General features: G+C 42.3%; 1 protein-coding gene across 7 annotated transcripts in view; it reads right to left on the bottom strand.

Annotated features, from left to right (window-relative positions):
- Positions 1–27,897, bottom strand: part of ATP13A2 (ATPase cation transporting 13A2) — a 671,851-nt gene that overhangs the window by 233,790 nt on the left and 410,164 nt on the right. For all 7 annotated transcript variants that reach the window (XM_069240690.1, XM_069240693.1, XM_069240692.1 and 4 more), the window contains 4 exons: positions 26,812–26,922; positions 20,925–20,971; positions 18,667–18,855; positions 3,505–3,711 (listed from right to left, as the gene is read on the bottom strand). In XM_069240690.1, the coding sequence (XP_069096791.1) occupies positions 3,505–3,711; positions 18,667–18,855; positions 20,925–20,971; positions 26,812–26,922 (554 nt within the window). The remainder of the gene's footprint in view (positions 1–3,504; positions 3,712–18,666; positions 18,856–20,924; positions 20,972–26,811; positions 26,923–27,897) is intronic.

Raw genomic sequence — 27,897 nt, 5'->3', positions numbered from 1 at the left:
ATGGATTGCTGTGCAGTGTGGTAATGAGCCCCAGACACTAGCCATGTTGGATAATGGCTAGTACACATTTCTCTGTGGTGATGGTATTCCAGACTGGGTGAAAAAACTGAAGTCTTCCCTCAACAGGTGTTGTGTGGTAAAGTGAGAGGATTACGTAGTCACTGTTTTGCAGTGGGTGTTGCTCAGCGTGCAGAGGAACCTTTACCTCTACTCTTATTGTTATTTCCCCTGAAGAAGCCTCTATAATAACTCTTGGTGTAAAAGGTCTGGAGCGTCTTTTCTTGGAAGGTGAACTTCAGTGATGAAAGGAGCCCCTAGGAGTGAAAGTTTGTAGCGCTCCCATTGACTTAGCCTTGTCCTTTTTCATTTTGTCTACCATAGGATCGACCTGAGTCCCAAAAAGGTGTTCTTTGTCGAAGGGCATATTTAGAACTGCCTGCTGGATCTCCTGTTTAAATCCTGAACACCGCAACCAGGCGTGTCTCCTAAGAAGGATACTAGTGTTTATTCCTCTAGCTGTGGTATTTTCAGCGTTGATGGCACAACAAATGCAATTCTTCAGATGGTCTGCCCCGCCCTAACAATTATCTGGCCTCTCTTCCTATGTTATTACTTCTGGGAGGCCCTGTAAACGTTCCTCCATCTCATTCCAGTAGGCACTATCATAGCCGTTCAACAGGGCCTGAGAGATGGCGATACACCAATAGTTGGCAGTCTGAATTGCAACTCTCTTCCCAACAGCATTTAATTGTTTGCTTTCCTTTTCAGGAGGGGAGTGTTCCTAGTAGCCTGACCGCTGGGTCAGTTAACTCAGAATGAATAAGTGGTCTGATAGTGCTGCTTTACATTTCTTGTCCACTCTAGGGATCGTTGAAGATGTCATCAGAACTCCTGGTACCAAGGGCAAAAACTGGATGTCCCTGTGTGTAGAGGCTAGAGTCTCGAAAAGAAAATCCTGTTCCAGGGATTCTTTGTGCAGTTCGACATTATGAAAGGCTGCTGCTCTAGCAATGACCTATTGGTAGGAGGTTGCATCCACAGGAGAGGAGACACGGGCTGGATTTAAATCTGGGTCATTTGGCATGGTGGGATCCATAACATAAAAGTCCCTAGGGTCAGGATCAACTGATGGCCCCAATAGGCACCCGGTCTCTGACTGTGGTGACCCCTAAGGTCAGTTATCCAGTGGGTCATGTATAGGTGAGAATGGTGGAGGAGAATTAGGGGGAGGGAGATAGAGGTGGTCGTGAAGTTGAGGAGGGGAGAGGGTGTAGGAGGAGGGTGGTAGGCAGCGCTATTGGCCTTGTCTTTAGTCTTATTCCTGGGAGGAAGGGAAGATCCAGTGCCTCCACAAAGGTCAACTTTCTCTTTCAACGTGGAGGAAAGGAAGCAGAGTAGCAATGATGCAGTAAGTTTCTACTTGATTTTAATCTTCCTCTGGTGAATGTCTAATTTTTCAAGAATGGGCTCAACAGGGGATGTAGAAGCCGAAGATGGTCTAAAGCCTTTTGTCTCCGAAGATTTTGGTACCAAGAGCTTGGATCGACGAGTCCTGCCGTCCCGATTTTTTTTCTTTGATCGGAACGACTTGCAGGCGTTGCAGTCGGTCTCTTTGTGGTTGGGTGAAAGGTACTGCTTTACACACGAGGTGTTGTTCAGTGTATAGATATTTCACATGACAGTGGAGGCAGAATCTGAAAGGTGTGCATTCCATCACCAGAAACGCATTTTCAATGAAGCTGGTGACAGCAGAAAAGCAGGGCAGGACAGGCCGTGCCCCAATGGGTGGTCCATTGACAAAGCCCGAAACAACGATTTTCGTGAGAAGCGCAGAAGTGGAAAAGTGCAATCGAAAACAACACCGTTGAGGACAGTAAAGAACCGAAGAATCATACTGAACAGAGTCGAAGCATGGAGCAGAGGCACACACGTCCGAATCAGACAATGTAGAGAAAACAATCTAACAATGGTGTTGATGCCCTTGCACAATATCACCGAGAGGAGGAGTCACTCGACCTCGTGACTCAAAAGACTTCTTCAAAGAAAAACAACATGCACAACTCCGGACCAAACACTAGATGGCAGGAGTATGCAGAGCATGTGTACCTATAGCCACACATGCCATTGAATACAAATTTCTATAGCTTCTTGGTATTTCCCACGAAGACTCCATTACCTAATGCTCAAAACGCTGGAGGATTGGCTGGCACGGGTTTTGGACCCAATACTAGGCGGTGCACAGTAAACATTTTATAAAGGGAGAACTCAAACTTATTAGAGGTAGTCAGCAATCAGGGTGAGACATCCAGCTAAGGACACTTGTTATGGCCATGAGGCTCATGGATATCTGGAGAGACAAGCACCACTTGGAAAAGCAGTACTCCTATGCTCATGATACCTTAAACTCCCCATCTAGACCAGATTTCTTTCTGAAAGCAAGAGCACAAGGGGCAAATGTTTCTTGAATACCACGTACGTGCCTAGTGGAATTTCCGACCATTCGTCAATCAGCACGCGATTAGCACATACACCCTAAAGACAGCAGAAATTGGACCTCAGGAAACTACAAAAATGACACAATAAAGAAATTTAGAGTGACCACTACAGAACTAGATTTTAAGGGAAATGCGGGGTCAGTGAGATCAAGGGTGGTGCTACGAGAAGCCTATAAAACACTGATTAGGGAGAGCCTTAACTCACACATAATGGGTAAATGAAGAGGAAAACAAAGATGTGTTAGTGTTTGACACTAACCTTCAGGAGTGGAAACAGGAGTATGCCACCCGATCCGCAACTCATTCACAAGACAGCACTGCACGAGGCCAGTAAAGAAGACTGATGGAAGGGGAAGCAAGGGCACCATATAGGGCCAAACAATTTAGGAGACCACTAGTAGAATAACTTTAGCATACCCTTCTACATTTACAGACACTGTATTTTCCCCTTGCATTCTGTACTTGTTGTCATCGTTATTACACCTTTGACCCCGTGCACTGCACCATAACCTTGTTCACATATGTAGCATCCTTTCCATCTGATAAAAAATATTATATTTCTTTGTGGTATGATTATTATTGTGTGATCTTTTCTTTACAGCATCATTTAACTCATCAATCCAATTACACACAGAATAATTAAGCTCACTGATACATCAACTCATATCTACCACAGCTGTCACTCACTCAGGTGCAAAACATGTACATGCAGCTATCTGCACCTGCTCACAGACCTAGCCTCTAATATATAAACACACATACTTAAATGTGGCAAAGTAAAGGTAAGGGCGATTTATTTCCCACACCATTACTGTGGCCTTTACTTTTCAACATATAATTTGATATGGATCCTGCACCCAAATTGGCTAGGATTATCGTTGGCATAGTAAATCATTTTTGTCAAAGTAATGGTGATGCTGATGTAAAGGTTAGGTCTGTAGCAATGGGTGTCAATGTACTGACAAACATCAAGCTTATTTACAAAAAATAATTAATCAGTGATGCATACCCAGCCAGTCGATTCAATCATCTTCAGATCCATAGGGTCTCCAATGGGCTGATCTTTCAGAAGAGTCACAGAGTGGCAGGCTGCAAGGGCAAAGAGTAAGGGTCCATCTGGAAGATGACGTAACTCATGCTGAATGGGCAGGAAGCAGCCCTGATCCAGGGGCACTACTCCCCAAACATCGAGGCCTTCTTCAGTCAGTGTTCCTGTCTATGGGTAGGCAGGGACAGAGAAAGGGAAAGCAACTGAGCAAGGAACCAAGATAAGCAAAATGGATTAAAACAGTGTGGTAAGAGGAGAGAAATGGCAACAGAAGCGAACAGATGGGTAGGAGAAAGAGAAAGCTGATGAGCATGAGGGAAAATGGAAAAAGGAAGAAGAAGAAAGAGAGCGGGGGGCATAATAGGATCAAGGGGTGAGAAAAGGAGAAGGGAGCTGAAGTAAAGTGGAGAAGAAAAGCAATGGACACCAGTGAACAAAGTGTAGTGAGGGGTAAAGAATGTAAAAGAAAATAGGGAATGAAATAAACAAAAGAAGAAAAACAAGAAGGGAAAGTGACAGGCGATAAAATGCAGACGTGAAAAGGATGAAGTGGTGCATGGCATAAATAAAATGTGTGTACAGAGGTTAACAGAGGCAGATGTACAACTGGAACTGGAAAACATTAACCACACAACAGACTTTAAAACAAATTGGAAAGGACAGAGGACTTTTTTGCGTTCACAATTATGGTTCTGAGAAGGGGTAAAAGAGGTGACAATGTTTCACAAAATGAGAGGCAGGGGCAAAGACCAGCTGTTAAAATAATCATTTACTACACAACACTAATATAAATAGAAATGTTACTTACTTGCAACAATAGTTTTCAGGAGAAGGATTCTCCTCAAATTTATACTTTTTGAATCATTCCCCCATCACCAACTTGGACATCAGAAATATCTACTTTCTACAATATTTTTTCAAACAATTTTTTCTCCCTTCTGTTTTTCCCAAGAACTATTTGAAACTTTAGAAAAGAACAACAAAACTATATTACCACAATGGGTGAATATCTATAAAATGTTACACAGTGAATGAATCTTACTTAGGGGCCGAGAGACCAGCCGTTTTTCATTCACACTGTGGCTTCCAAACTATTTGTCTGGTAGGTTATCAATTTTCCCACCTGCAGTCCTGCACATCCAAATTCTATTTTGATTGATAAGAATACATAAAATAGAAGAAGTTCACCTCAGTTTAGCTGAGTGAGTAACAATAATAACGGTTAATAAATGCTGCATTTGCTATACAAAAATTGCTCCAAATGTCTCCACTTCAGGTATTTGTCTACATTTCTGGTGTTTTGCAGGAACACAGGTGACCATCTGCAGACCAGTAATCAATTGGTATGGAACCCATTAATATCAAGTTGTATCTAGATGCATTTCTTCAGTTGTGTGGTGCAAAAGATCCAGCAGTTTTTGTTTTGTTTTCTTTTTAATCCGGATGGAGGAAAAGTTCACCATAATTTCACCTGACATCAACATAAACGACATTTAAGTAATTCCTAAAAAGTTCACCGACAAGTGGTGTTCATGTAAAGAACAATGCTTCCAGTGGGATGTGATGAAGCCAGTAGTTTATTATGGAGACCAAACACTGGTAGAAATAAATGGTGGTGTACATTTCTCCCAGTGAGAGGCAGATAACGAGGAACAAACTCTTGGCAATCAAAGTGCATCTTCCTGACTGTGTGTGTTTATAGTGGCAGAGGATTCAATGTAATGATGTCAAGATAACGTATTCTGGAAACAAGGCCAAGACTGACAATTCCTAGGCCAGCCAACTCCCAAACAACTAACTCCCAACCCTTACCTTAATTTAGAACGCAACAACAAAGACCAGGGAACACAGAAACAAAGTGTCCCATTGCGCATTGAAATATACCAGTGGACCCATATTCCGGATCAGCCAATTATATCCAACAAGAACATAGCAACCATCAGACAGCCACCCACACTAATCAGAAAACCACATGAACACCATTAGACACCTTTGCATAGCATCTGACAGTACACACAATCAAACGTGCATTGCCTACCACCCTTTATTCACTCTGCAGACAATGTTTGCCAGCCAGTATAACACACTTTACTAATCGCCCACTAAAACAGGGGGGGCAGGGGAAGGTATCGGTGCTGGCCCTTAGTAGAAGATAGCAGCCTATATGCAATAGCGAACCAGGTACAGGACAAAGTGGGAGCTGTCCCAGCTCCTTCTCTGCCTACAAGATATATGACCTGAAAGTGGAAAAGTAGTCTGCTGAGATACAGTCCCTCTTAAATATAAACTTTCCAAGACACTCTGGTTAACTGGTGGAATGCAGCTTTAATGCATCTAACATTGCAGGTAATGTGCACTTTAAGGCTGTGAGCTCTGGATTTGTTACTACTTTCCAGACTGACTTTAGCATTATACTTTCAGCCATACACTCACTGTTTGAGTGTTTTGAGAGGTTTCCCGATTGTCTTGGCATTAATAGGTGGTATTTTGGCGTGGCTTTTTTTGATTCGCAATGGCTACCCCATCTCTACGAAAAAGAGTCACGAAGCTCCCACCAGCTCAACTTTGTCATGCGTGCACAATGCAGTACTTTAGAAAAATCACTTTTGGAAGAACTTGACAAGAATGGGTCATTGTCATTTCGACCGGTTTTCTGCTGTGTGCAGCCTGTCTTCCGTTGCTTATGGTGCCCTTTTGAACACACACGGAAAGTGTGCCTTGTTTTGCAACAAGTACTTTCAGTGGACATTAATCCGATGATGTTCTGCATGAGGGTTCATTGCTGGAGTTGCCCTCTGAGACTAGGGTTGCTACGTGACGCCGTCTATGAGACACCCTTTGTAGCATGGGCATTTTATCTCTTACGTTTTTTATGATCACTCGCGCTTTTACAGGCTAGTAGTTTAATATTTTTACTAGTTTTTTTAAGGTCCTAGACTCTACACTCCTGAACTAGCAAGGGGAGGCTGCTGTGGGTTCTCCTTAATGCCGGGGTTAGACACCCTTTTTTTATTTTTATTTAGCTTTAGGCCCGTTGCTTGTGCCATTTTAAACTCAGACACATTTTATTTTGCGTTCCTATATTTTAACAAGGATGCTTTTAGCTAGTTTTCTTTTTTTCAAATCAGCTGCTTCATCCCGAAAAGACAGTTATTTGTGCTGCACGTTATGTTAGCCCTTTGTACACAATGCACTTTGTGCCCTGTTCAAGGCGGTCATGGTTGGTACACGATATTCTAATTTGTATTGCCACTCCAGGAGATCAGGAGTCAGTCCCCACTTCCTACACACATCAAGACATCAGGCCTGTTCTTAGAAAATTGCACGGTTTATTATCTAAACATCATATAAGCATAGGAAGGGCAGAGGGCATTCCAGGCATGACCGTCCTGAGACGCACATCATTCCATTGTCACCTTCGCTGATCCTGGCTTTGACACTTCAGCTACCAGAGAGGACTGCCGTCCAGACAACAGGCAGAACCTTGCCAACCACTTTAGGTATAGGGCCGAGGCAGAAGGGTTACTACCAGTATGCTTTCGGATCTTAGACAGAGTGTAGGTAGGAATATTTAGGCTTTTAGGATCAAAAATGATGGTGTTTATCTTCTTCACATTGATTGTAATGTTGATGCTTTTTATACTAGGATCCAATTGCTTCAATAAATGAATTGAAATGAATTTGCATCTCATGTCCAGCCTTGGCATGTGTGAGTCGCCCAGCAACTAAACGAAAGGAGTAAGATCTGTTCTCCATGACCTCCCTGAGGAGTCAGTGTCATGTTTCCACAAATCACCTCTTCCTTTCCAGGGTGGGTTAGGCACTGTGGGCTAGCCAGGAGTTAGGCTGACAGCTTCCAGACGGTGTGGGACTGACTCAGTCACCACCACATGGTGGTGCTGCTGCCCTAAACATGCAGTATTATTGCCATAATAGGAACTGCAAGACATGGTGTTTTACGATGAGGCCCACAGCAGGTAACAGCTTCCTGGAACGAATTGCAAGTTGGGTAAAAGCCCTGCTGCCAGCTGTCCAAGACTTCCATCACCCTGAACATGAACCCAGGACATGAAAGAGACCTGGAACAGCAGACACGCCACCCTTTTTAAATAGCAAATATGAAGCCGGGGCAGATGTAAGTTTCCCTGGTGCTCCTTGGGCTGCGAAGAAATCAGAATGTATTCATTCCACATTGCCCGTATGAGAAAGGCAGATACTTTGACCCCTTGTCCCTCTGCCTTGTATATGGGCACCACTTATTGCACAAAGGTGAAGTGGCATGGGAAGTCAGGTATTTGTTCACTGTGCCCCTTCTATCTTGCCTAGGATGAGGGAGACTGCAAATTGTAGAACTCTCACTTTTTGCGGAAGAGATGAAGAGGAAAATAGTCCAGTGGATGTCAACATTTAAAACAAATTGATGCACAGGTAACTTGGCGCAGTGGACTTCATTGGCGTTTAAGGATTCTCTATCTTGACCTGCTGATTTACATTCAATAACCAAAAGAGAACTATCCACATCTTGTTCAAATTACAGGGATGTCTACGGTCTGCTGGTAGACTAGGAGAAATCCACCAGAAGTGCGAACCACCAGCATTGTTACATGACACTAAATTACAAGTTGCAGTCAGCCACATTAAATGAAGGTCGTCAATGACCAAAAAAGTGTTAGGATCTCTATATCACCCCACTGCTCCAATGCACTAAGCGCAAATTGTCGGGTTGGGCAGAGCTCCTCTATTATTAATGGTTAATGGGACAGGGTACCATCTACAAGACCGCTATGATCCTTCATCTTCTCAATGTCACACAAACTACTGTTACCCACATAGAACACTGCTCTTCCAGGACCTCAAAACAATGCTCACCCACTTCCATTAATATGCTGGAACACACCCCTTAAAAGTAATCAATTGCTGGGAAAATTAACTAACGAGACCACGCGTGATGTGGGGCACTACTTCCTCAGGTGGCAACCTTGAGAGGCTCTGTGCATGGTAACTCAGAGGCATCTCCATAGTGAGTGGTGCATGGGCATAAAGTCACAAAGGGATTTCAACTGCTGGCGAAAGAATGCAAACTTAGTAACACTCAGTTCTTTAGATACTTAGAGCTCCGTCATGCTTTGGAGTTTGAACGGTCCCAGAATTCAGCCTTCTAGAAAACAAGGTAAGAGTAGGTAGAAAAGGCATCTCCCAAATTTATAGATGTTCGTTTTCAAATTTTCTGGATCACCTTGTAAACTGGAGAGAGAAATGGTAGGGAGAGCCCACTTTTAGATAAGGAATGGGTGGAGGCAAAAATTAATTCATGCTGCCTAGCCGACTCTGCCCACCTCCGATTAATAAACTTTGAATATTTTCACAGAGTTTACTATCAGTGGACCAGATTGTGGTAGATGGTAAGTGTGTCCTCTCCAAATTGCCCTCAAGGTACAAGCGCTTAAGACACATTCTTAAAAGTGATATGATCATGCCCCAAGATGAAGGGGTATCAGCAGCAAATTAAAAGAATTGTCGATGGCAGTCGACCACCTGTTGCCTCTGGACCTCAACATGACACTTTGGTTATAATGGATGGCTGGGATTGGAACCCTGGCACTATGTAGTGGGATTCTGGTTTGTGGTGGCCAAACAGAACACTACATGCATGTGGATGAATAAAAATCCCCTACTGATAAACGACTGGCAGAAAGTTACAGATAAATGCTCCTCTAAAGAGGAAAGAAGAATGCGTGGCTGTGCAAAGAAACACTTTAGAAGCTTTTACATTACACATTATGTCTGACATATGCAAGATTTGTTTCTGATCATAACATATGCTATAAGAAGTATAATACCTATGCTGATTTATGGAAAACAAAAAATATGTTATGGAAAAAAGAAATGTTAGGAAAACAAAAGCAGTCTGATCAGAAAAGGGATGAGAGGGTAATGGTTTTGAATTATGGTCATGCCTGTAGGTCCTATATAAAACTATAAATTTCTATAGTGAATCAATACCTTTTACTTTAGGAATAATCTTAGGCACACAGTGATTGCAAAAATGTGATAAACTTGCAAGTGTAAGACTGACAAAGTATTCTGTTGTGATGAAATAACCAAAAGGAAAATTACGCAAAACTAACCCAAAGTGACAAACTCAATTTATGTTTCTGAATAAAGTGAATAAAAAGACTGATGCACTGAATGATCTGAGGTCAAACCGCCTGCAGTTACAAAGCTAACGATTCGCAAAAACACAGGATTTTCTACCCCATGCCCAAATATGCACTTCCAATCCTAAACGTCTTTCCAACTGGCAATGTGTACTTTTGTAACTCACTGCGAAGGAGGAGTCGCAATGCTTCCGGGATGGCGTGTGGCAGACAGTGGTTGATTTCCAATACCATTCAAATAATGTAAATTTTCTTTTTCTGATTGCAGTGCCTGTGCTAAGGTATAGGGGTGCAATAAAAAAGTAAGCATCTTGCAAAATAGTGGAAGAAGGTTCTATTGTCTGCTTTACTTAAAGCACATTAGGTAGTACCCATAAATAGAATCCTACCTCATTAATACTAATGAAACAAATTCTACCAAATGGTCATTTTACGCCACAACAGATGTCTACATCAGTTGCTGTGTAAAGTGAAAGTTGGGTAAAAAGACAGATGCGTGAAACAAAATTTATTATACTAGGCCCTCAATCACATCCAAGTTACTACATCAGTTGCAGGGTAAAATGAAGGTTGGGTGAAAAAGAAAAAAAGACTGGTGTGTGAAACAAACTTTATTACAGTAGTCCCCAAATCAGATCTCATATGGTCTGTAGTATTATATACAGTACCACAACTACCCCTAGTATTTTCCACACCTGTGAGCACAACCTAGTTGATTTACGTTAAATGTCTGTTTCTGATCCAGTACCTTCAGGTCTCCTGTTCACATCAGGAGTTCCCTCTCCAAGGCCCAGGCCTCTGCATTTGCAATGCCCTAAGGGTATGTATAGTTTAATGAGTTCTCAAACCATGACCAAAAATAGCCAGAGAAGGTCTCACCCAACCACAGGTTATTGTAAACATCTGACCCTGCCACAGTATCATCTGTAAATAGACATAAGGCAATGTTTCTGTATGATACATAAACCTATACTGTGCTTCTCTGCTGCATGCTTGTCCTTCACTGAGAAGCAGACAGGGAATAAGGGCACAGTGGCCAAAAGCATGTTTGTGCAATGGTAGTGTCTGAAGTAACCAAAATGGTTAATAAAATGAATAAATAGTATTCACTGAAAAGCCAAAAGGTTGAAGTAAAATTATAGTTAAGTGAAATAGTTGTAAACTCTAAAAGACATTGGAATTCATCAGTTATAGAGTTAGCACAAGTTACTCTATCTTGTGCCCTAAGGTAATTATAACACAAGCCCCTACTCCAGGCAACCCCAAGCTGCGCAGGGCATTTGGCTGTGCATGAATGCAGCCAACTGTGGCAAGGCCCTGTGACAAACCCCCTAAAGGCAGCCAACCCCACATCACGCCTGGCATGTTTTGAGGTAATTCGTCAAGTTAGGGCAGATACAAAGGGAGGGTCCTAAAAAACGTTTTCCCCATGCAATTTCCCAAAGGGATTTTGGACATGACTACAGACATAACCGCTGAATGGAATTACACCAAATTTGAAAGAAAGCTAGATCTTGATCCAGAAAGAGTGATTTTTGTAATTTGGTGTAACTCTGTTCAGTAAGTTTGGCGTGATTAAAGAAAAAGATTTAAGTATATCTTGAGATGCAGAGGGTCGATGGACCCTACATCTCAAAGTGATCTGAGTAGGCTGCCGTCACTTCATCCACTTCAAGAAACTATACCTCATGCCCCAAGGTAACTATAACTCACAACCTCGTCATGCACAGCTAATTACATCTCATAATACATCAGTCATGACATCTTCTATGACATCATTGATAATATCACTGCAACATTTGCAGTAAAAATTATTGCAGAGAAAACTGTCCATGGCGGGGTGTGAGTTATAGTTACTTCAGGGCACGAGTTACAGTTTCTCAAGATAACTATGGCGGCTGAATTTCTATGATTTTGTGTGTGTAAAACCTCAACCTTACTATAGCATCCTTATGACTGTTTTTAGTGAAAACATATATAAGAGTATCACTTAAAAAAAACAAAGGTTACTGGGACGTTATAATTAGGCTCACATTTTAAACGTACAAAACTCCATAGAAATTCAGCTGTTATAGTTAGTTATTTCAAGTAACTATAACTAGAGCCCTAAGGCAAATATAACTCCCATCCTCGCCTTTGGCCGTGCACAGCAGAGGTTCCCTGCAGGGCCTGCCGCCAAGCCCACCCTGCACACGGCCTTTGGCCATGCACAGCAGAAGTTGGCCGCAGGTCCGTGTGGCTCACCTCCCCAGCTGATTTCGGCCCGGGGACCCCATTCCCTGGGGTCCAGCTTACTACCATTTATTTTTTTGGGGAAGAGGGGTCTCACGGTCCATGTGCCCTTTCTTTCCAGGCCAAGGGACCCCACCCATGGGGCCCGGCCTAAACAAAATATTTAATTTTTTGTGGGGAGGGAGGCTCACGCAGCCCCCTCCCCAGGCCAATCTCAGCCCGGGGACCCGATCGCCAGGGCGCCAAGGAGCCGGCCTAAACATTTAATTTTTTGAGGAAGGAAGAGGACTGTGTGGACCCACTCACCAGACCAATATTGGACCCCCTTGAGTCTCTTTACTTGACGCCCCAGGGAAGTGGAGGTCCCTGGGGCTGTGCAGGTGGCTGGAGGCCCCCCCGGGGGCTGAATTTAAACAACGCAGGAACCCCCAGTTTTTTTTCCCTGAATTTTCAGCGGATCTGTAGATCCGCTGCGTCTCCTGCCAAAAACTCGGGAAAAAAATGCTTTTTTTGCTCGGGGTCCCCAGCACCAGAGCTAAGGGGTCAGGGTGTCCCTACCCTGGCCACTTTTCTTTTTTTTAATCTTTTTTCCCCGACATGCCTGCAAACACTTCCTTGCTGAAGTGTTGCCAGCCAATCAGATCTCAGCACAATATCCGGGGCCTTTGCATCTATCTATCTATATATATATATATACACAAATACACACACACACACACATATATATATATATATATATATATATATATATATATACACACACACACACACACACACATATATACACCAATTTGTTTCTTCTTTAATTACTCAAAAACTACTGAACGGATCTACAAAAAATAACAAAAAGACGGTTTTCTTGAACAAGAGCTACATTTCTGCCAAATTTAGTGCAATTGCCTCCAGTGGTTCATGTTCAAAATTCCTATAGGAAAAAATGCATGGGGAAAAGGGTTTGGGGGCCCCACCTTGACAGATCACCTCAAAACGTTCCAGCCAGACACTGAAGTGAGCATCATACTTTTCAGAAAGTTCGTGAAGATTCATCAAACCGTGCCAAAGTTATTAGCAAAACAAAAAAACGCTTTTCTATAGAAACTAGGTCCTAACTATAACTACCTAGTGGCAACTGCCACTAGGTTTTATATATATATATATATATATATATAATATATATATATATATATATATATATATATATATATATATATATATATATATATATATATATATATATATATATATATATATATATATATATATATATATATATATATATATACACCTTTATATATTTTTTTCACTGAAAAAAACAAAGGTTAAAGGGACGTTATAGTTAGGTTCTGAATTTACTCACACAAAACCTTGGGCATTCAGGAGTTATAGTTAGATTTATTTCAAGTAACTATAACTCACGCCCTAAGGTAACTATAACTCACACCCTCGCCATGCAGTTTATTGCAAATGTTGCAGTGAAAACATCAAAGATGCCAAAGAAGGTGTCATCAGTGATATAAAACGTAGAGTAGGTAGCTGCACATGGCGAAGGTGTGAGTTATAGTTACTTGAAATAACTCTAACTACTGAATTTCAAAGGTTTTGTGCGAGTAAATTCAGAGCCAAACTTTAACGTCCCTATAACCTTTGTTTTCTTTGTGTTAATTTCTATGTTTTTTTAGGCATGCACAGAAGTGAATATAAGCGGTGGCGGGGTTTGGCCATAGGGCCTGGATGGCCAGGCCCTGCGGCCAACTCTCCTGCATGAGCCCAAACCCAAGCTGCGCACGGCCATAGCTTGAGTTTGGATACATTGGGTGTTTTTTTTTAACATTTTTGTCTGGATTCTCGAATCCTCAAGTGGATTTGTGAATCCTAGATCCGTGGATCTGCGAATCGGATGAAAAAAACAAAAAAAATTGGTCAATTTTTGCCCACGAGGGGTCCCTAGCAGGCCCCTCCATGTGTCCTATATGGTCAGGATACCTGTTATCCTGACCCCAATGTGTTTTTTCTCCCTTCTTTTCCCATCCCCGAGCCGATGCGACAAACAAAATTACAGCAGCAACTTTCCTTTCAGGTTACGGGCAGCCAATTGTGGCGCGTGGATCCGCATCCCTATATATATATTTTTTTTGGCCATAAATTACTCCAAAATTACTGAACAGATTTACACTAAAACACAAAAAGCATGATCTGTGCAACAAAATCTACCTTCTTGTCAAATTTGGTGTAATCGTTCAGTGGTTCGCGCTGTAGGCGGTCTAAAGGTCCTATGGAAAAATGAATGGGCAAAAAGCGTTTTGGGACCTCCCCCCCACCTCATTTTTTCGGCCTTCAGTTGACAGATCACTGTTATTAGCAAAACAAAAAATGCTTTTGCGATAGAAATAAGGTCCTAACTATAACTACGTAGTGGCAAACGCCGCTAGGTAATATATATATATATATATATATATATATATATATACATACACACACACACACACACACACACACTTAATACCCACCTGTAAAACCTTTAAAACAAATATGCATTTACCATTCATTCCTTTACAACAAATTTCGTAATGGCATACGTGGTAAAGGCTGTAAAGGCAGGCGTGGTTATGGTATGCGTGCCAATGTTGCATGTGTGGTTAAGCCGGCATGATAATGGCATGCGGGTTCAGTCTTTGTTGTAAAGGCTACTTTCCCTACAGCACTAACCATAATTTCTACAGAGACCCCTGGATCAAGGCTAGGTGGTCAAGGTTAATGTACCCTGTCCCTTTTTCTTTTCTTTTTGCTTTTTTTTGGGGGGGGGCTAAAGCAGAGTCCCGAAATAGCTGCCAGTAGTTCTTGTTTGAAGTGTTCACATCCTATCAGATCTTAGCAGGAGATATCCCTGGATCTGCATTACTAGATATACAAATTTATTTTCCCTTTAATATCTCGAAAAATACGGAACAGGTTAAAAAAAAATAATAATAATAATAATAATGGTGATCTGTGGACCAAATGCTAACTTTTTACCAAATGTGGTGTAATTCCTTTCACCGGTTCAGGCTGTGGTCGTGTCTAAAGAGTCTATGAGAATTAACAAGGGAAACACTTTTTTTTTTTACCCTTCCTTTTTTCTTGACGCACCCCTCTTGACAGATCATTCCGAAACATTCCATGCGCAACAAGACCCAACTAGACACTTTTTTTGGGAAAATTTTGTGCAGATTTGTCAAACGGCGGCAAAGAAAAAGGCAATTCAAAAAATGCTTTTTCTATGGAACCTAGGTCCTAACTATAACTCCCTACTGGTAACTTCTAGTAGGGGAAGGAGATATAAATATATGATAGATAGATAGATCAGTGTCATAACAGCTCTCTGACGTCAGATGTCCTTAAAAGTACACCTCTGTCATGTTTGCTCCACAATTTTGAGAAAACACTTAACGTATAGCATTCAATGTCAAAGGCACCCAGGAGGCATTAACGATGTCTTCTGCGTTAGAGCGTTGGTCTAAAGCCTCTCCACATCAAGAAACATTTTGAGATTAAAATGTCCAATGAAGGAGCCGTAAAGTCTCTGAGTGAACTGAACAAACAGGCTATATGGGGACAGAAAAACAGGGTAGAGCAACTCACTCCACATAACCTCTGATGTGGTGGTGATCCTCATTCAGGCGCAGCAACCAGATGCTCTTTGAATGTCTTAGAGCCTGTGACCCCTAATGAATGTACATTGAATCCTCACATTTTCTGCACGGCCAAAAACACATTTTGCCCAATGAAGACAAGCAAAATGACAAAACAACAGTATGTAATCTCTGAAATTGCCCCATGGGCAGACAAAACCTAAAGTTGTTTGGATCGGCACAATAAGTGAAAACAAAAAAAAGAAAAAAAGCAGCAAGTGAATGCCTTATAAGAACATAAAATCTGTTAAGATGTCAAGGGAAGTTTCAAAAGAGTGGTTTCAATAAAACATTTTTTGACAGTAGATATTAAAAGGCAGAGCTTCAGGTTCTGGGATGTTTCTGCTGAACCAGAAAACCCACAGGGGCCATCAATCAACAATTGTTCAGGTTGTGGAAGATCGGGGCACTCTCAAAGTCACAGTGTAGTTTTTAGGTTTTGCCTATATAGTCTGTTGCAAGATATTTTATTAGCTTACAGCATCCTTGTTCCCACCCATTTTTAACTATTAGTTGGCCTAATTTTCACTCTCATTTGTCTTCTATTAGATGGTTTGTGTGGTTTTATTTAAAAAATGTGAGTTTGTCCCTCCCCTGGAGCATTGATGCAATACTGTGTCTTTAGGCTGCTCGATTCTTTGGTGCTACACTTTTCTCTTTAGTTAAGCACTCTATGAGGCTGCTTTTATTTTCTAGCTGTCTCCCTCTTCTGCTTCACTGCCTTCCAAATCTGTGTCCATCTTGTCATGTGTTTCTCTGCCCTCCTATTTTGCTCTGTCTCACTGTGTGCTTCTGTGCTACCCAGATCTCCATGATGCTGTCTTGCCTTGTGCTTCTCTGCGCCTCCACAGCTGTTCTCCTTGTTGCTCTGTCTCATCATGAGCTTTTATGTTTGCCTCTTCACCATGTTGCTCTGTTTTATCTTGTGTTTCTCTGCCTACCTCACTCCCAGTCTCCATGTTGCATTGTCTCATTGTAAGCTTCTCTGCCCCACCAGTATTGCTTTCATTACCTGTGTTGCTCCCATCTCCATTTTGCTCTGTGCTTCTGTGCTGACCCACCTCAGTTTTCATGTTGCTGTGTCTTGCTATGTGCTTCTTTGTTCGGCTCGTGTTGGTCCCATCTCCCATTTTTAATTCACGGGAGATGGGAACCCCCATCTTTTTTCCCTTCCTTTTTCTTTTTATTTACCAATCCAACTCTGGTAACTAAAAAAAAAAGTCTCATTTTGTTTACACCTTCACCTACAAAATGATGCAGCCCTTTTTAGGTTGAATATAAGCGTTTGACCTTGTGTATACTTTTGGTATACTTCTTATGGTCTAAAGCGATTTCAGTTGTTGGTTGCAGTGTCCTTTAAAAATTATTGCTCGCTAATGGTCAGCTCTGCTTTTTTCTCCTTCCTTTTTGTATTTCAGAGCAGTGACCAGCTACTATATTATTCCACGTTGGTTTCTTTATCTGTTGCTGTGACGGACTATTTTTGTTATTTCTTTGGTGCTCCGCTTTCACTGTGCGTGTTTCAGGCTGGTAGCTGCCTGCGTTTTATTGCAGCATTCCTTTCCTCCCATCTCCTCCCATGTTGCGGACATTTGTTTTGTCTTTATTCCAGTGCTGTCCCCGTTTACCTCTGGCTACTGAAATAAGCTTATTTTACAAAAGAAACACCCACTTGTTTAGTTCACTGCTAATGAAAGCCACAATATGCCCTTTCTGGTAGAATGAAGCTAAACCTAATAGCAATGATGTGAAACTTGCTTAGCCTCGCATCGCATCTCCAGTCTCTCGCTCAGCCAGCATTCACAAAATCGCATACAGGGCATTGCTTAGCTCCTTTCTTGGGGCCATAAATATTCTCAGGCTGCTCTGCTCGCTGAAATGCGAGGCAAGAATGCTTGCAAGACTTTTACAGTTCAGACTTTTACAGAGGTAGTGCAGTCATCTTCTCGTCTCTCCTCAAGGGCTTGTGATTTCTGATGTCAGTAGCTGCCAATGACCAACAAAACATGCCAGGAAAAGACAAAATTATGAGACAGGGTTGACTAATTTATGTGACAAGAAAAGTCCAGCACTGAAGTTACAATGTCAATAGCTCTAACTCTAGAAAATGCGAGACCTATTGCATTGCAAATGCTTGTTTCTATTTCTTTAGCCATGATGCTCAGCGTCATGCCAGGCAGCATGGCTAAAATCCATTCAACGAGACAACTGGGTCCCAAAGGCAAGACCTATTGATTTTGACAACTCTGCTTCTCTGTGTGAGGAAGTATGCCTGTGAACGGTCCCCTTCCATTCTTTAAAAAAATGGAAAATTAAATAAAAAGGTTTGGCACCAATGATTCTTATTTGTCAGCCATTTACATTTTCAACAGATTCCTCAATATCATCCCTACACATTTTATAAGCTGAAAACATGGCAAGGAAATGATGTATTTTATAAAGGCATTTTGTTTTCTCTTTTGAGTTTTTTTCCTCTCCATTTTAAAAGTAATTGAAGATCCTACACAAAGAAGGGAACTATTCAATGTTTATTAACATGAATTAAGATCCCTAGATAGAGAAAACGTGAAGCCGCTCTCCGGGCATGCTTTGGATTTCAGCAAACAAGCTGGTGATGTGTAAAGTTGAAAGCTGAGAAAAAGGGATTCATCACAAAATCTTAGATGACACCATTGTTTCAATTTCCCACAAGCTGACTTTGCTTTGAAAGAGGCAATGTTTGTGGAAGGTAAGGCGGAGATTGACACAGTGTAGAAAAGGAGTTAAGAGAAAGAGAAAAAAAAAGACAACTCTCCAACAGTTCGACAGGAAACTTGGGGTGTATCAATCTCGGTGTAAAAAAGAAAACGTTAAATGTATTCTTTAAACTAAAACTTAAAAAGGCATACAATAAAATAACCGTTATATTGCAAAGAATCAGTTGATTTAATCTTCTGCAATTATATGACTACGGAGGGAACATGAAAATCCTAGGACAGAAATGAAAATGTCAATCCGATGTAAAAGGTTAGTATTGCTCAGGGCACTACTCATATTGGATGCCGGCAGGGAGTCCTATGATTTACCTTGTCGAAGCAGACCAGCTTGACCTTGCCACAGACATTGATGCGCGGCGGGCTGATGCAGAAGATGCCATGCCGTTTCAGTCGGTTCTGGGCATAGATGGTTCCCACTGTCATGGCAGCAGGAAGAGCCGGTGGCACAATGATGGTGATGACATCGAGCGCACGTATGACAATCTGTGATACGGAAACCTGGCGCACACAAGACAATCTTTCAATGAGAATTACCTGATCTCTGCACACCCCAAAACATACTTTTTATTTTGTGTATTTAAACTGGATGGCATTTCAATCACAATTGCTGTACATAAGAACACTGGCAGTAGAGGGGAGAAAGGAAGACAGCTGGCATAAACAAAAAAGTGCGGAGCAGCATAGATCAGAAACGGCAAATGCAGGCATGTCATAATGTACAACTGATTTACAGGCATCAATATGTATAGTTAGAAAGAGTGAAATAAGTAGAAGGTGTCTTTTGGTAACAGGAGACGATTATTCAGATGTGTTTTAAGGAGTGTAATGGTTAAAGGAGTCGAAAACGTACTCCACTTAAATGACGTGCAGCATCGAAAACCACTGTCAGTAGTTTGTTGAGGGCCTTGTTCTTGGCAGAGAGACAGACAGCCTAAAGACTGTAAGCTGATGTTAGTGGGTGTTTCGGTTGTCCGGATAACGATCTGGTCACAAAACGTAGAACTCTACCCACTGAAGGGAGACTAGTAGACCATTACAACGATCTTGTATACTGAGTACCAGTGAGATACCGGTGCTTGGCTCTGTGAAGTGGAAGGAAAGGGCACATCTTTCAAGCATTCAGAACATGGTAACGCGCTGCAGTGGTGATGAAAGATTCCAGGTGCATGGGCCGGTTGAGACAAAAGCCAAAATCTGTGGCAGACGACGTAAATGTTGCAGAAATGCGCAATTAGTGCATAGTGTTGGCTAAGAGCATAGGTGTGGATGAAGTTAAATGCAGGACCACAGTTCTGGAGAGGTTCAGCATGAGAGATTGGACAGATGATTGAGTGGCACATAGCAGTGAGAAATATGGGTATGCATTCCAGGTTGTAAAGTGTTTGGAAATGAGAAAAAGCTTTGGATGTTAAAAGCATACAGATGATATGAGAAAATTAATGAAGAAATTATGCCACTGAGGGAAATTCTTGGCAGACTCTGAAAGGGGTAGATATCCGCATATACAGTTTACATGTTCATGCCTCCTCCCCTAGTGATCAGTTATTCATGCACTCACACTTCAGACTGGTCTGCTTCTCCTTATCCCACTCCACTCCTTGCTCTTCTTCACCCGCAACTCATTTTCTTTAACATACTCCAGCCACTGTAATACTTCAATTCCTCTCACATAACCTCTCCCAACTCTCAATATTCCCTGGACATGCTCCTGCTGTCTATATCGTAGCCAACTGTTTTCCTCATCTCAGATTTAGTGTTTACATTCTTTTATAATAAATCCTTCTAATATCCCTCTAGCTTTTTCCTAGTCATTGTTTGTTCTCATGCTCCCTCATCTCTCCATTTGTCTCGCTTCCCTCACACACTCTCCAGTCAAGTTTCAACTGCTCTTTTATAAATATTTTTCTTCCCTCCCTTTCACAACCTGTCTGCTCTCATGCTATCACTCTCCTCATGCCAACTCTAATCACATATCAGTTACTTTCAAACTTCCAAGTATGCCATGACTCTAATTCACAAACCTGTTATATGTGGGAGTACTCCTGTGGAAATTTACAAATGTCCTAGATTTCCAAGACCACATCCAGTCTTCTCTGAAGAAATCTCCTCCAAACAGCGGAGTAATCCTAAGAAGTAAATGTTGTGAATCCAGCCCTTACTCCCTATCTCTGCTCAATCTCTTTTTTCTTTCCTTTATTTTTTAGATTTTCTGCACCTCTAATGCTCAAAAGATCACATCCCACATTCCACTTCCGATTCCAGTGCTGTCCCCTCATCTTACTCATTCTTTTGCTATCACCAACAAATTCCATCCCTTCACTCTCCCTTCTCCCCGTGTCCATGTTTTCCAAAAATCCATTCCACTTCATTTAATACCCCATTAAGTTCTATGGCTTACCCCCGATTCTTGTCAATTTGAATTTGGTCATCCATCTATCTCAACCTTATATCTGTTGCACTCAATTGTCCTTCTGATGACGGCAGAATATCTGATTTACAGGTGACATTCTGTCCAATGAGATTAGACGTGTTGAAAGGGAGCAAAGAATATAGTGAGCTAGGCTTACCTTATTCATAATCAGGATGACAATGCTGTAGATGGTGCCCATGACAGCTGTGAGGGAGGAGTGAAAAGAGAGATGTGGAAAAGGCAAAGTGAAAGAGGGTGGATGAAAGGAAATGTGAGATAAAGTTAGCATGAACAAGGTGACAGTAAAGAGGGCAGGGAAATAACGGGAGAAAAGAGAGGAATAGAAGTGGATAAGCATGTCCTCCGGACAGAGAAATGGTAGTTAAGAGAGAAATCAGAAAAAGAGGGTGAATAAAATAGAGAAAGTGAGTCAGGCAGAAAAGGGATGAAAGATCAAATTAAAGAGGTTAAGGATGCAGAAATGGGGAGGAAAGGTGAAGGTGACAAACGTAGACAGGAAGAGGTGAAAAAGGAATAAAGAAGATCAAGAGAATGGGTGGAGAGAAAAGGAGATAATGGTGAAAGAGGGCAAAATAAACAATGAAAAGGTAAAATGTTGACGGGGAAAGACCAAAAGAGAGAAGGAGAGGGGAGAAATACAGAGAAAGAGAAAAAAGAAAGTGAAGGAGAGTGTAGATGAAAAAAATGAAAAACAGCAGGAGTGGGTAAATGAGGGGCAAGAGGAAGAAATAATGAAAGTGGCGAAAAGATATGAGATAAAGGAGGAACAGGGATAAAAAAAAAAGGCAGAATCAAAATGGTTGAATGCGCAAGTAGGAAAAGAAAGGCCAGAAAGAGAATAATAAGAACAAAAGGAGGATGAAGAAATAAAAGAGATGACAAGGAAATGAGAAGAGAGAGAAAGAGTAGTTCAATTAAATTCAAAATACTTCTTGCCTTGCATACCGTATGATGTTCTCTGAAACACTACAAGCAGAAGCACTTACACATTCAGTGTAAAGATGGACTTGAGCAAACTAGCCATACACAAATCTGTCCTGACTTACATTTCTGACAGTCACTACCTTTAAAGAGGCAGAATTATGAATCAGGACACACAGTTTGACACTGCAGGCAGCACGACTATTTCTCATATTACATTTTATACATGCACAGGAGATAGCTACTGAATAGGATCCACAGACAACAGAGGTCCAGGCTGCATTGATGTAAATTCACTAAAATGCCAGGGGTAGTGGAAGTGATATCACATAACCTTTGACATCCACTTTCACTCACACACAGGTATTTACACACACACATAAATTCACACGTACATACACTGTCTCTCACATAAACCCACTCTCACTTGCAAGCATGCACAGGACATACATTAAAAAGTATTTGTTACTTACTGGCAGCTGCCATGGAAGCGCATATTCCAGCTGATTGTACTGCATTTTTATTACGCTAATAGTGAGTAACACATTATGTGTAATAAAAAATTGACAGAAGACAAAGAGAGGGGAGCCCCAAATGGCATCCATAAGGACAAGCTGCCACTGTGTTCCTGTCACTGAATTTCTACCTCTGTGGCCAAGGGTAGCAAGGGCAGTGCCGGGGTACGCATGGCTCAAGCATGGGGTCGCTGCTAGGACCTCTGGAAACCCTTTAATGATGTCCATGCCAGGCTCTGGACAGTAGAGCTATTCAAGGTACATGACAAACAGGCTCAGGCATCAACAAGCAGTGTAATACCTCAGTTACACAGACCCCAGAGGCTAACACCTTAAAAAGCACAGCTAAGCAAGAAGTTACACAGACATAATATGCTTCGGCAACATATGGCAGATCTATCCCTAATCACATATCTTGCTTACTATGCCCTGATACAGAAAAACTATATTCCATGCTCAAGACACAGACTATGAAACATTTCTACTAGAAATACAACTTCTAAGGACTATGCTTTTGTGCAAAAGAGATTGAGAAGGAACAATGCTTATTTGTAACTGACTGATCCAAGTCTGGCGAAGCACTGTGAGTGGAAACGCAATGGCGTATAATGAGGCCCCAAGTGATTAGAGGTGGCTGAGACATTGGCAAGCATTAAACCAATCACCTCTGTGCTGTGCCCACACTGTGACGAGTATACACTGACCGGATGCCGTGATGCCTGTGCCAGAGGACCCAAGCTGCACCTCCCTAATGAGGCCCAAAAAGATTGAAACCAGTCTTGTAATGTTGGTGGACCACTTCAAAGGGGAGGTGGCCTGGTAGTTCTCAAATGGGCTGCACCTACAGGAGCCCAAACAACTCTGATCTGCATAGAGTTGCTTATAATATGCAACAGAAAAGTGGACTAAAACAATGGACTGGAATCCAGCTCCAACAATTTCTACATAATGAAACACTTGCAGGTGTTCTGCTCATTACCTTTTCACATCAGTCTGGGCAATAAATAGAACACAGGCTAAACAGATACTAAGAGCCATCCCACAGGAGGCACACACAGACTACATACTCAAACCTCTGATAAATGTATTTCAGGTTATACAGCTCAATGTTCATTTTATTACTTATTTAATATTCAGCATAAAAAGGTATTCACCTAACACACCCTTTGCAGTATTCAAGTGGGCGCTATAACTGTACTTTACCTAACAATGTCTATGAAGAGTAGGAGTTTCCCCACATTTATCAAAGCGGGAGGGTGTTGGGATTATTGTTAAGTGTCAGCCTACTATGGAAGGTGGGGGAAGTGAGCATCACCAATTCTGTGAGCTACTATTTCACAGAAAGTAAATTGATGGACAGATCCCGTGGCAACACAATACTCTCCTACTCCAACAACACCCAACTGATCCTCTCGCTCACCAAGAACCAACACAATGCCAAAGCCAACTTCCACAAGACCATGACCGACGTAGCAATATGGATGAAAGCCAGCTGCCTCAAGCTCAACACCGAAGTCCTGATCTTCAGGAGCAACACCAACGTATGGGACCACAGCTGGCAGCCAGATGAACTCAGACCAACGCCCACCCCATCGGACCATCCCCGAAACCTCAGCATCATCCTAGACAACCAACTGTCGTTCAGATGTCAGGTGAACTCAGTAGCCACCTCCTGCTTTCGCAAACTCCGTAGAATCTTCAATTGGATCTCCATGAGTGCAAGGAAAACAGTCATGCACGCACTGGTCACCAGCCCCCACAACTACAACAATGCTCTTTATGCCGGTATCCCCTCCCAGCTACTCAAAAGACTACAGACCGTACAGAACACAGCAGCCAGACTCATCCAGAATTTTCCTAGAGGCACCAGCATCAACCCCCACCTCAGGAACCTCCACTGGCTCCCAGTCCAGAAGAGGTGGCAGTTCAAAATCCTCACTCTGGCTTTCAAAGCTCTACACAATCAAGGATTGACACACAACAACCACAGACTAAACTTCCACATCCCCCCAAGACAGCTACAATCTGCCACCCTCAACCTCACACACACCCACTGCATCCATCGCACTCGAAGCGTTAGCCGCTCCTTTTACTACATCGCAGCCAAGTCCTGAAACAACCTACTCCTGCACCTCAGAACAGCTCACTCCTTAGAGGTGTTAAAAAAAGGCTCAAAACATGGCTCTTTGACGGAGACACAGCACCCTCAGCACCCAGAAACCCCTAGGGGTGACAGCTGGTGGTGTTAACATCAGCTTAGTCACAACCTTTTGAATCTGCACCACATATGCCTTGCTGAAATGTGTGATACACTGTAATTCTGTCAAAGAAGGGACAGCAGCTTTACCTACACCGTGGGAGATGAATGTTCAAAACTTCACTGTTGGAAAAGCTGTCCACATCTGCATCGGCTTCCCTTATTGGCTGGCTGAGCCTAACAGACAGCAGTTATCATCCATTCAGAGGAGGAGACGGGGTCTAGGGAGTGACAGACAGAATATTTCATTCTGTCACTACTTGTCCCTGCTGCCATAACGACATTTACCAACACTTACCTTAGGGGGTCCCAGTGATACTTGGCTAGCAAAGGCTCCACAGGATTATCTAACACCATGTGGCATACCAGTCATCAACACCCACTGGAACAGTACAGTGTCATTGAGGAGCAGACACAATGATAAAATAAATTTTACACTGTAAGAAGGCGAGTGGATGATGTTTGCATGCACATGAGCATGTCCCTGATCAGGGTTTCAGGACGAGATGGGGTTGAAATAAAGGAAGGAAGGGGGGAAGAGAGAGAGAGAGAGAGAGAGAGAGAGAGAGAGAGAGAGAGAGAGAGAGAGAGAGAGAGAGAGAGAGAGAGAGAGAGAGAGAGAGAGAGAGAGAGAGAGAGAGAGAGAGAGAGAGAGAGAGAGAGAGAGAGAGAGAGAGAGAGAGAGAGAGAGAGAGAGAGAGAGAGAGAGAGAGAGAGAGAGAGAGAGAGAGAGAGAGAGAGAGAGAGAGAGATATATATATATATATATATATATATATATATATATATATATATATATATATATATATATATATATAACATAGTAGAAGTAAAACCCCCTGGCGTGCTTCGCCCTGAGGATTTCCTGTTACAAGATGTTCTGTGGGTGATACAAACTGGATCAGGCAGGCAGATGGGAAAAGGAAGGATAGACTGGAGCCTGGACTTTGCTTTTGGGAATGGAGGACTTCGTAGGAAAACAAGGGGCACAACTGTAAGGCAGCGCCAGTACCCACTGCCTTGGACACTCCTTGAGGACAGGAAATGTTTGGCACAACTGCAATGGCCCGCTGATCCTGCCAGTTATTTCTGTTTTTACTTTTTGAACTGAAAGGGCTTGCCACTTTGGGATGTCAGCAGAGTTTTTAAAAAATCTGGGAAGTTGCGGAACAGAAGGCAAAATGTGATGTGTCCATGCAGGGCAGTCATCAATGAATCTACTTGATGAAAGTGTCAAGCTGATAAAGGAGGACTAAAGTACTCCTAAAGTAGAGTACAAACTAAAAATTACAACCGTTTTTTTTTTTGCAGGGAATATTTGCTAACTGGAAGTCTAGCTCTCCATCTTGAACTTGCTAGCCTTTGAGAGGCTAAAACCAAGTTTGGAAATTGATCACTCACTGCAAGAGTACTTCTGTATACTACGTTTGTGGATATACAGGTTGAGGCATAATTGAGAACCACTAACATCCACAAATGCAGAGGTTATCATGCCTCTACACAGGACATTTGGTCTGTTTACTGGTAGATCACTGTGCAGATGCGTCCATGAACGGTGAAAGATTGTTTGCTGCACTCTACTGGCAATGGGGCAATAGCTGAGGCTTCCTAGAGCACTCACTTTCACAATGCTAATATCGTTCTTGGGGACTGAGCTCTGTTTCTTGCCTTAAAACCAGTCTTGTCTGCATTACTGAAGGTAGACCAGATGAGAGGAATGAGGACAAAATGAGGCAAATTCCACAAGATAAGCACTAGGAGACTCTAGGCCCTTAGGCACGAGCACCCTAAAAAAACATGTGGATTATGGGAAATCCATGGAACAATCCACAGTGAAAGCGATTGGTCTTCAAGTCACCACCTGCAGTGGAGAAGGAATGGATCCAAATAACTCCAAAGAAAGTAGTGGGCACCCATGGAATACACTGCGCTCTAAGGTGTGGAACCCCAAGTGAAGCCAGATGAGTCCACAGATCAGTCTCACATTGCAGTAGGTGAGGTCCAAGAACAGACACCAGTGAAGGTGGTAAACAACCAAGGCACATCCCTGCTGCAGGATGTTTGAAGAGGAAACAAATACCTGTATTTATACTATACTGACACAGGCACAAGCTAGTCTGGTGGCGGGTAGTGAATGGTTAAAATCGAGAACTGTACAAAGGTGGTTAGGAAAGAGAGCAGACTGAATGAAGCTGGTGTTTTGTATCACTCGCTAATGTCTGCACTATCCCAAGACAGGAGAGCGTCACATTCCCAAGGTAAGAGATCTGTATACAGCAACCCATGCAGGGAACCTCATCAGGCACGTTAACTATTTGTCCTCGTCTTACCCAGTACAGCCAGGAATAGCACAAATCTGATGGAGTCTGTGTAGAATTTGAAGCCCACTGGCTGCGGATACAGGATGGAGCTGACCAAATCACCCTTAGCTGTGCAGAAACCTGGTTTAGAAGAATCAAACAAAACAAAAAAAAACACAAATGAGACACTAACATAGCAGCCTCTGTGTGAAAGGCAAAGATAACTTGCATTTGCCTAGAAGCATCTCGTACCATTTCAGTGGAATATAGGACTGTAGCAGGAATAATCAAATGACTAATGTTTTATTGTGGTGACTTCTTTTTATCATCCTAGTCGGTCACTATGCAACCTCAGATTATGAGTTATACCAAGGTAGAATCTGCTGAAAGTATATTAGGGTTGATTAAAGTAACCGTGCTGCCAGTGGAATTGGTTTATAGAGTAAAATAACATGCATTATTCTATAGGGTGAGATGGCTTTAACATGGCAACCAAGCTCACAGAACAAAGTTAGGGACTGATGATTCAATAAAAACGTGACTGGCAGCTGAGTGGAGGATAGAGTAGATCAGATCAGTGGCACAATACAGAGTGCAAAATGATCATTGGCTATAAGAATATGAGTAAAGATCTTGGTCTTGATGGGCAAGCACTGGAGGCATAGACTGCACATGTACAAACAGTTTGGGTTGGAGGTTCAGGGCAGATTAATCCAAATGTTAAAACAAATGCCCACAGGTTATTACCTGGTTGGCATGTTATTTTAACAGGCTAGCTCTGGGGGTACTGGATAAGCAAAGCCTGTTATATTTAGGAGAAGAATGGAATAACACTGGAAAGTTCTGCAGGTACAAAGAGGCACTGCTGACAGTCACAATGAGGGGCATGGAGAAGAACCTCAAGTTTTGATCTCCGCTTTGGCACAGGTTGGAAATTCTATGAGGGCACTGGCTTCAAATCTTAATGTAATTTCTCATGTCATTCAGTGTCAGAGTGTGGGGACACGGTCAAGTCAAACCTCCATGGAATGGCAAATCAAAGCACCATATTTGCAAGCAGCCGAAAGATGCTGCAAGCACACCACAGTACTGAAATATTTTTACTAATACAGCACG

Source organism: Pleurodeles waltl, chromosome 6 (assembly GCF_031143425.1).
Source record: "Pleurodeles waltl isolate 20211129_DDA chromosome 6, aPleWal1.hap1.20221129, whole genome shotgun sequence".
Classification (NCBI taxonomy): Eukaryota; Metazoa; Chordata; class Amphibia; order Caudata; family Salamandridae; genus Pleurodeles; species Pleurodeles waltl.
This window is presented reverse-complemented; position numbering and strand designations above follow the sequence as displayed.